The sequence below is a fragment of the Amphiprion ocellaris genome, chromosome 15 (genome assembly GCF_022539595.1).
Source record: "Amphiprion ocellaris isolate individual 3 ecotype Okinawa chromosome 15, ASM2253959v1, whole genome shotgun sequence".
In the NCBI taxonomy this organism is placed as follows: Eukaryota; Metazoa; Chordata; class Actinopteri; family Pomacentridae; genus Amphiprion; species Amphiprion ocellaris.
Window position 1 is genome coordinate 32,881,574 of NC_072780.1, and position 10,331 is coordinate 32,891,904.

General features: G+C 36.8%; 1 protein-coding gene across 2 annotated transcripts; it reads right to left on the reverse strand.

Annotated features, from left to right (window-relative positions):
- Window positions 1-405: 405 nt before the first annotated feature.
- On the reverse strand, window positions 406-9,864 carry zgc:114119 (Mediator of RNA polymerase II transcription subunit 30-like). Of its 2 annotated transcripts, XM_023288163.3 has the most exons (6): window positions 9,667-9,862; window positions 7,079-7,315; window positions 4,856-5,014; window positions 4,095-4,184; window positions 1,903-1,999; window positions 406-970 (listed from the first exon to the last, which is right to left on the reverse strand). In XM_023288163.3, exons 2-5 carry the CDS (start codon window positions 7,301-7,303, stop codon window positions 1,904-1,906), a joined length of 570 nt encoding a protein of 189 aa, XP_023143931.1. In that variant the 5' UTR covers window positions 7,304-7,315; window positions 9,667-9,862; the 3' UTR covers window positions 406-970; window position 1,903. The 2 variants fall into 2 exon arrangements, with proteins under 2 accessions (XP_023143931.1, XP_035812189.1); XM_035956296.2 differs by lacking the exons at window positions 406-970; window positions 1,903-1,999 and adding an exon at window positions 2,006-3,150 and having other exon boundaries at window positions 9,667-9,864.
- Between the last annotated feature and the right edge of the window lie 467 nt (window positions 9,865-10,331).

Sequence of the window (10,331 nt, forward strand, 5' to 3'; positions counted from 1 at the left end):
CATCTAAAATGGCCTAAGTTTAGCCAAAATAGTGCAAAATGACTTAAACTTTCCTACAATTCCTAAAGTTAGCCTAAATTGTGTCCAAAATGAGGTGAAATCATTCCAAAATGACCTAAGTTTATTCAAAATTGATTCAAAATGACAGGAAAAGACTCAAATGTGTCCAAAATAAAGTCAAATTGTGTCCTTAATGACTACAATGTTCCCAGAATGACTCAAAATGAGTCTAAAATGACATAAATCTTGTCAAAAATATTTTTCTGAATGTCCCAAGTGACTAAAACTGATCCAAAATTCGTAAAACGTGTAAAGCCAGATGAATACAGGAGGTCAGGATGTGGAGGTGAATGTGGTTTCAAAGAGGTTTAAGTGGGTTTGGAAGCTTTAAAACAGACGTTCAAATACAAAAAAACAGGCGTTTATTGTGTACAAAACAGAAAAATGATCCCACAGATTATAAAAATAAATTCACAGGTGGGCAGTCTGGACGCCCTCAGGGGTAAACAGGTGAGGCGTCTGAGCTCATCTCATTACAGCAGCACCTGAGATACGGAGCTGCTGAGGGACTAACATCTGAGTCCAGAACAACCAAACGTTCTCATCGTAAACAGTCGCAGCGATTACCTGCAGCCCATTCAAGTGAGTCTGGTGTCAAAGTCAGCACCTGGAGGCAGAAAACGTCACTTTTTCACCTGAGCCGGTTATTTAAACAGTGCAAAACTGGAGTCTGTTACTGACTAGAACAGTTAGAAAACAGAGCGATCCTCGGGAACGGAGTGTATCGGATCGGAGCTTAACAGCTCCTGGGTTTTCAGTATAATACACCAAAGATGTGGAAGGAGGTGGAAGGTCTGAAGATCCCACAGATGTTCCCTTTTTCACCTCACTTCCTGAGCGTCAGCGTGGCGTCGACGTCCCACAGCAGGTTCCTCATCTGGCCCATCAGAACCTTCATCTCCTGGTTCTTCTGCACCAAAACAACACAGAAACACCATCAGACTTCAGCATCTACAGTCCTGATAACAAAGAGCATTCATGTCAGCATGTAGTTAAGAAAACAGATGAAAAAGTGTAGAACAAAGTGCACGAGAAAACTCTTGACGTCTTTTGCTCTCTGTGATGTTTTTGGATGAATATTGGAGCTGAAACGTGGAAAGTCTTTCCTAAAAACACTTTATGTATCTCAAAGTAGCATCGTGTTGATCCATTAACGGACTGTAAACAGTGAAATGTTATTTAGTGATAATACAACGTTCTCAAGATGAGTCTAAAATGACATAAATCTTGTCAAAAATGTTTTTCTAAACATCCCACATGACTGAAACTCATCCAAAATTCATAAAATGTGTCAAAAATGAGATAAAATCCGTCCAAAATGACTTAAGTTTATGCAAAATTGATTCAAAATGACAGAAAAAAAAGTCTAAAATGAATCAAATGTGTCCAAAATAAAGTCAAATTGTGTCCTTAATGACTACAACATTCTCAAAATTAATCAAAATGAGTCTAAAATGACATAAATATTGTCAAAAATTACTCAAAAATGGTCCAAAATGACGAAAACTTTTCTAAAGTTCCTAAAATGTGTCTAAAATTAGGTGAAATCCATCCAAAATGACTTAAGTTTAGCCAAAATGAGTCCAAATGAGTAAAACTGGTCCAAAATGCATAAAAATGTTCTACATTGTGCCTGAAAGTAGGTGAAATCCGTCCAAAATGACTCAAATGTGTAAAAAATAAAGTCAAATTGTGTCTTTAATGACTACAATGTTCTCAAAACGAGTCTAAAATGAGATAAATCTCATCAAAAACGTTTTTCTAAACGTCCCAAATGACTAAAACTTGATGGAAAGAGGTGGAAGGTCCAAAGATCCCACAGATGTTCCCTTTTCTTTTCACCTCACTTCCTGAGCGTCAGCATGGCGTTGACGTCCCACAGCAGGTTCCTCATCTGGTCCATCAGAACCTTCATCTCCTGGTTCTTCTGACGCACCTTCTGCAGCAACACAACACAGAACCACCATCAGTACAACTCTACAGACCTCAGCATCTCCAGTCCTGACAACGAGGAACATTCATGTCAGGCTCTGTTAAACCTCAGCGGCCTCCAGCTACGTTTCCCCCCACAGGAAACTGAAACATCAACGCTTCTGTTAACAAAAACCCTCATCCTGGAACCATGCAGAGTGAAGCGGCGCTGCCACCTACTGGACTCTCACTGTCACTGCTCTGTGGAAGATAGAATAAAACCAGGGATTAATATTTTAAATCTGACCTCTACAAAAGTGACTACTGACAAAAAACAACAAAAACACTCAAATTTTTTAAAAATTAGACCAAAAAAAAAAACAGAAAGAGACTGAAAATGAGCAAAAATTTTTAAAAAAAATAAAGGAAATTGAAAATGACAAAAAAATTAGAAAAAAAAAACCAAAAAATAGATTGAAAATGACAAAAAATAGACAAAAAACTAGAAAAGATTGAAAATGACAAAAGATTGACAAAAAAACAACAAAAACAAATTGATTTTTTTTAAGAATTAGAGGGAACAAAAAGACTGAAAATTACAAAGATTAGGACAAAAAACAAAAAGAAATTGAAAATGACAAAAAAATGTGACCAAAAAACTACAAAAAGAGACTGAAATTTTTAAAAACTTTGACAAAAAAAACCAACAAAAATAGATTGAAAAAGACAAAAATTTGACCCAAAAAAAAATAATTATAAAAAAATTGAAAATTACAAATTTGGGACAAAAAACAACAAAAAGAAATTGAAAATGACAAAAAAATGTGACAAAAAAATACAAAAAGAGATTGAAATTTTAAAAAGAATTAGACAAATAAAACCCTAAAAACACTGAAAATGACACAAATTAGGACAAAAAACCCCAAAAAGATTGAAAATGACAAATATTTTGACAAAAACAAAAAGAGATTGAAATAAAAAAATAGACAAAAAACTAAATGATTGGAGTTTACAAAACAATGACACACAACAAAAAAACAAACTGAAAATGACAAAAAACTGAGACAAGAAACAACAAAAACAGAGCAACGGCTCTACTGTTAGGAAAAAAAACCCTCATCCTGAAACCATGCAGAGTGAAGCGCCGCTGCCACCTACTGGACTCTCACCGTCACTGCTCTGTGGAATATAGAATAAAACCAGGGATTAATATTTAAAGCCTGAATCTACTAAAATAACTGGGAGCCGAGCTGAAGGTAGCAACGCATTGATGTGATTCATCAAAGGCTGCAACCGTTTAACCTGCTTAGCTTTAGGAAAAATGCCAAACACTTGCTGACTCCTGATTTATATTTGCTCAGAATTCAGACTTTTCGTGTTAAACATGAGAGTAAACCTGAATATTTTTGACTGCCGTTCCAACAGGACAGGAAAAACTTTAAAAACACCACTTTTGGCTCTTGGGAACTGTAATTTTTACTACTGTCGAATGTTTAAAAGCTGAACTGAGAATATAGTTTAAGATTTTTACAGTGTTTCTTCAAAAACACGTCATTTTTTCCAAATACAAACCCCTAAAAATCAGTGCTCATTTCTAATTATTATTTTAGAAATTCCCCATGTTAAAACATGAGGTACACAGCAGTCTGTTAAAGTGACAGAATTCTGTCATTCAGGCAAAAGCCTCCTTCATATTCCTGTTCTTCACAGCTTAGACAGTGTACAATATTTTTCATTTTCACCAGATTGAACAGAACACTAAATGATGTATAAAACATGATAGCTTTTGGGTGAATATTGGAGCTGAAATGTGGAAAATGTCTTTACTAGTATCACTTCACATTTCTCAAAGTAGCATCGCGTTGATCCGTTAATGCAACTGTAAACGGTGAAATGTTATTTAGTGGGATTACAACGTTCTCAAAACGACTCAATACGAGTCTAAAATGACATAAATCCAGTCAATAATTACCCAAAAATTGTCTAGAATGACTAGAACATTTCCAGAATTGAACTGAACTAAGATGAAATGCCGGCACAGATTGTACAGAAAAAGCGAGCAGGATGCTGATTCAGACGTGAAGTCGACACGTTTAGATGTTATCAGATGAACAGAAACAAACCTCCAGAACCTCCTTTCTCTCCTGGTTGACAGCAGGACTGCAGGGCTCCACTCGGACAGAAAGCAGCTCCTCTCCAACGTAGGGGACCAACTAAAAACACAACAAACAAACTGTTATTATTCATCCAAGTGTCCAGAGGGCTGGAATGTGAAGGAGACCAGTGGGGGAGCTGGTTAGCTTGTTGAGCCTACAGTCATAGTTCTCAATGAAAGTGAGAGATCTCCATGGTAACTGATGCTACAGAGCTAGATCTCCATGGTAACTGATGCTGTAGAACTAGATCTCCATGGTAACTGATGCTGCAGAACTAGATCTCCATGGTAACTGATGCTGTGGAGCAAGATCTCCATGGTAACTGATGCTACAGAGCTAGATCTCCATGGTAACTGATGCTACAGAGCTAGATCTCCATGGTAACTGATGCTGCAGAACTAGATCTCCATGGTAACTGATGCTGCGGAGCAAGATCTCCATGGTAACTGATGCTGCGGAGCTAGATCTCCATGGTAACTGATGCTACGGAGCTAGATCTCCATGGTAACTGATGCTACGGAGCTAGATCTCCATGGTAACTGATGCTATGGAATTAGATCTCCATGGTAACTGATGCCGTGGAGCAAGATCTCCATGGTAACTGATGCTGATAATCCTGCAAATGCACAGCTATTCAAGGCAGAAAAAAATAACGGTTAAATTTTCAGCTAAAGGTCTCCAGAATATAACATCGTATAGGGATATAGAAATGAAAGCGTGTTGCTGACCTCCGTGGGACCCTCCTGCAGGTCGGACGTCATCTCCACGCAGCGCTCATACAGCAGCCGGAGCTTCCTGAAGAGCAGGGCGAGCTGCCGGAGGTGTTCCTGCAGCTTCCCGAAGCGGTCCTGGTACATGGCCTGGCTCTGGGTCACCCCGTTAGGAAGCTGAAGCAAACACACAGCGGCTCTAATTAGCCTACATGTTGTTACCATCACAGGAAATATACCTTCGCAGCACCCGGAGGGGAATCAGCCTCGAGCAGTGGAGCGAATTCTACAGCAGGAAGCAGAATAATCCATACATATGTACAACACAGATGAAAACATTTCCACTTAACACACGCATATTCATCAGGAGATATACTGCAGCAAGGATCCTTTTATGGTTTTACATCTTTTAGAAGATTCCAAATGATGTTTTAATTATGAAGACAGGTGTAGTCCAGATTTTCTGTAAGATAAAATGCTGATAATATCTAAAATCTTGTCTTTCTTCAGGTTGATCATCCAATACATGAGCTAAACCCAGATGGGTAAAATATTAAAACCTGGAGTAGATCCAGTGGCTCTGGGTGTTTTACTGGTGAGGTTTTAATGCATCTGTGCCCTCAGAGGGACAGTAAATCAATACAAAGTTGTTCTACATGCTTGGAGAATCGATGGCAGGTAACTGGGACTCCTTAAGTTGGTTTTTCCTTTCATTTGTGAGCAACAACAAGCTGGAAGGAATTAGTGACAAACTTTCTTTCCCAAACTGTGGGTATTTAAAATGGTGTTTGTATAATTTTAGCTTCACATATCAAATACCTTCCAGGAATTTCTTTTAGAGAAACGGCCTGTTGACCCACTTTCAGCAGGTTTTTCCACACCCTGAAATTTAAAACTGTGCTTGAACAACATGTAAGGAACTATTAAAGATAAACATCTGAGATTTTCACTGATATTCCTCATTGTACCGCTGGTTCAGATTCTGTTTTAATGCTACGCGCTGTTTTTCTTCTAAAAAAATCTGTCAAATCAGACATAGTCAAGCAGTAAATGCTCAAATTTTTTCATTAACTTTGGTATGTATTTTTAAAAACTTGACACTACATCCTGTAAATATTTTACTATTCAGATTTTCAGCTTAGATTTTGCAATGTGTTCCAAAGAAACAACACATTACAGATAAAGAGTTAGAGGAACTTTGGTAAACTGAAAGATTCTACAGTTTTTGGCTCTGACAGATCGTGTAATTTTGGTTATTTCTAAAATGAAAACACGCCTTTTAACCTTCCCAGTGGGTTTTGGGCTTCAGAGGGTTGATAACTTATTATAATGCCAAACATAAAAACAATTCTAGTTTCCTGAACATGAGCATGTGTCCATAATAATAACAATGACAACAAAAACAGATGGAAAATGACAAAAAAATTAAACAAAAAACAACAAAAGAGATTGAAAATGACAAAAATTTAGACAAAAAACAGAAAAAAGGTTAAAAATGAGAAAATTTTTACAAAAAGATTGAAAATGACAAAAAAAATTACGAAAAACAACAAAAAGATTAAAAATGACAAAAAAATTTACAAAAAGATTGAAAAGTAGACAAAAATGTAACAAAAAACAACAAAGATTGAAAATGACAAAAAATTAAACAAAAAAACAAAACAAAAACTGATTGGAAAAAAATGAGTGAAAAAAACAAAAGATTAAAATGACAAAAATTGAGACAAAAAACAAAAATACTGTAAATTACAAAAAATCTGACAAAAAAACTACGAAAAGAAATCTGTTCTTGCAACAAAATAAGCAACCAGAAAATGACAACATGGATTCTAGGAATTTGCAGCGAGCATCTGTCTATTTTTTAGACTATTTATCAGTTGATTATTCTTAAAATAATTATCGGTGTAGCTTTTGGCTTTGATTTTTAGTCAGGCTAAGTGAAATAACCTTTAGTGTTTTTTATAATATATTGTACATTTCCACTGGATCTGCAGATGAGGACTAAGAAATATTCAAAATACTGTGTAAACAAACAGAAATAGACACAAAAACATGAATAAAATCAGAACAATTAGGCTTTAAAATGTCATCACAGACCAAACTAATAAATTGACATCTCAATGGAAGTTTTAAAATTCATCATCAACACAGATACAGAACACAGACTCAAAATATAAGCACTGAGTAAAGGTCGCCTTCTCTTCACTCAGAACAATAAATAGCCTGACGTTCTGCCGTTACCTGCGTGGCTCGTGTGAACTGGAAGATCTCCATGGTTCTGGTGACGATGTCCTGCACCGTCTCCTGTCCGATCCTGCAGAGGAACACCGGGGAGATTTCTCTCAGGGCTCCCTGAGGAGGGACCGGCTGCTGCCCCGGGGCCGAGGGGGCACCTGGGGGCAGGTGAGGCTGCTGCTGGGGCGGCATCCCGGCCATCCCCGGCTTCTGAGGTAAGGAAGCTGCCATGAGGACGCAAACCTGCAGGAGAGGATGCAAATGTAGAGAGATGAGGGTTTGTATCGTACTTAGTGAAGCAGAATAAAATAGATTTCTGGTCACTGTGCTTATTTGTACAACAGAATTTATTGTGCATCACCTAAAAACAAAACATATGAAGTTAAACACATGAATCTGTCCATGTAAGTACTGAAAAACTACAAAAACCGCATGAAAAGACAGTAAAATCATGGGAATATGGACTATTTTAGATCTAAATATTACACGGAACGTCTCTGCAGTTGTTCAACGTTGTTGGCACATAATAAAAACAGCTTTTCTCAAGATAAAATGTTATGATAGTGGCAGTAATGAACAGTGTTTGTTAGATTCCAGTTCAGTTCTTTAGTATTTACTTGTACTTTACCAGAGGATTTCCATTTTATGCTACTTTATACTTCCATTTCAACACATCTCAGAGGGAAATATGGTGCTTTATGCCGTATTTAGCAGCTTTTCATACAAAGATTTAACACAGTGGATGACATACTTTGAAAATACAACACAAAACTACAGATTACACCACAGATTTTTGAGCTTTTTTGTAGTCTGGGTGATATTTCAGGTGTCTACAAGTCGTTAATAACTCGACCAGATAGTGACTTTTCAACAAATGTTCAAATGCACCAGTATCTCAGCAAAGCTAAAAAAGTGAAACCAGATGTCTTCTTTCCCTCCCATAGCCTTTTAGATTCCTTTATTTTGTCGCTTTGTGTCTCATTTTTGGAATATTTAGTCTTTTTCTGTCTTTTTCATTGTTTGTCTCACGTTTTTGTTGTTTTGTTTCTCATTTTTGTTGTTTTGTGTCTAATTTTTGGAATTTTTTGTCTTCTTTTCATTGTTTTGGTTCTCATTTTTGTTGTGTTGTTTCTAATTTTTGGAATATTTGTCTTGTTTTCGTTGTTTTGTTTCTCGTTTTTGTTGTTTTATGATTCCTTTTTGTCTCGCTTGTGGTTTTTTTTCTCATTTTTGTCATTTTGTGTTTTGCTTTATTCATTGCTTTGTGTATCGTTTTCTGGGGTTTTTTTGTCTCGCTTGAGTTGACTATTTTTTGCCGTTTTATCAATTTTTGTCTCATTTTTGCTGTTTGTCCATTTTTTTTGTCACTTTCTAACTGCTTTTGTCAAATTTTTTGTCTCTTTTTTGTCTTGTTTTGTGTCGTTTGTCTCATTTTGAAATATTTTGTCTTCTTTTTGTTCTTTCTTTTGTCTGTTTTTGTCGTTTTGATCATGAAGTAAAAATACTCCATATTTATAATTTGAACAAATAGTGATTTTTCTACAAATGTTCAAATGAACCAGTATCTCAGCAAAGCTAAAAAAGTGAAACCAGATGTCTTCTTTCCCTCCTAATAATCATCCCAGAGCCTCTTAGATTTGTTTGCTGTTTCCTGAATACAAAACTGAATATAAACAAACATAAACCTGCAGTTGACACACTGATGCTTCACTATTATTAATAACAGCAATAATGATGAATAAATAGTAAACAGTAAATAATTATAGCAGTCTGAGGGACTAAACCAGGATTTTTACTGGAATACTTCAACTACATTTTGCTGCTAATACAGCTGTATTTCAATTTAAGTGGGATTTTACATGCAGGACTTTTACTTGTGATATAGGATTTTGCTGTATTTCTACTTTTCCTTCAGTAAAGCGGCTAAATACTTCTTTTGCCACTGCTAATTACAATAGCTGAAGGAGTTTTTACATATTTCCTAGACATTTCTTCTACTAAGCATAAAGTGTTCTCCATAACAAAACGCACAAACCTTCTGTTCTTGTAAACACTAAATGAATAAATGCTGCGTTTTAAGCGCCAGAAGCTAATATTAGCGGCTAAACATGCTAGTCCAAACAACACAGAATCAATACTGAAGCAAGCTAGTTAGCATACAGCTAGCTAGTTGTCATCAAGTTAGGATGTATTGTTCTGAATAGCCGGTTAGCTAAAACTAGCTGTTAGCTTCTGTCGCTTCGACAGTCAAAACGCACCGTGTCAATGGTGTCCTGTGTTTGAGCTAGCTCGCTAGTTAGCATCTAGCTAGCCCGTGTCGTTAAGCATGGCAGAGTTAGCCGCTAACATTAGCTTCTGTGCTTCGGCGCTCAAATACGCAGCGTTTCAATAACATACTGTGTTTGAGCTAGCTCGCTAGTTAGCATCTAGCTAGCCCGTGTCATTAAGAATAACAGGGTTAGCCGCTAACATTAGCGTCCGTGCTTCGGCGCCCCAAACCCAGTAGCATCCCAGGCTTGGCGCTAACTAGCACCTAGCTAGCTAGTTAGCATCAGGCTAACATGCTACCTGGTGGCATGTGCAGCTCTTCTTACCTAAATTCACACGTTCCCTCGGCTGGATGCGGTCCAGATGTCTCCGGTTCGTTCTGGCTGATGCTAAAAATTAAGATTTGGTTCTTTATTATTTTAACTGAAACATGATAGTGAGTCGTTTTCAGTGATTTCTGGCAGGAAGCTCAGCTCGTTTTTGTTTTCATGGCATCAGTTGTTGGCAGAGAGGAGCTGATTTCTAACCGGCAGATGGAGACAAACTGAAGGAATCCTGCAGCTCAGAGAGGTTTCTGGAGCTCTGACGTTAGATATTAATCTGATTATTACATAACTTCGAAGGTATTTCAGAGTATCAGTGTAGATTCTCAGTCATCCAGGTCAAAGTTATCCTAAAAGACTCACTGTGGGTCAGAGGGAAAGGTTTATTCTAGCCAAAATATTACTTTCTGTCCATGTAGATATAACTTTAAAGTTTTATTCCACTTACAATTCTACTTTCTAACATACAAGTTATGGTTTCAAAAGAAGTTTATTCCACCCAAAAATACTTCATTCTTTCCAAGTATTTGTAGTTTTCAAGTTTTTTTCCCCACACAAAATACTACTTTCTGTCCAAGTACTTACAGTTTAAAGATTTATTCTACACAAAATATTAATTTCAGATGAACAAATTATGGGTTTACAGGTATATTCTCCCCAAAATACCA

Excerpts from the sequence above, each read along its gene's own strand:
- zgc:114119 (XM_023288163.3), bottom strand. The coding sequence starts at position 7,303 with ATGGCAGCTTCCTTACCTCAGAAGCCGGGGATGGCCGGGATGCCGCCC. Across the intron at positions 5,015-7,078 it reads AGTTCACACGAGCCACGCAG|CTTCCTAACGGGGTGACCCA; the intron begins GTAACGGCAGAA and ends TGTTTGCTTCAG. Across the intron at positions 2,000-4,094 it reads AGAGAAAGGAGGTTCTGGAG|AAGGTGCGTCAGAAGAACCA; the intron begins GTTTGTTTCTGT and ends GTGTTGCTGCAG.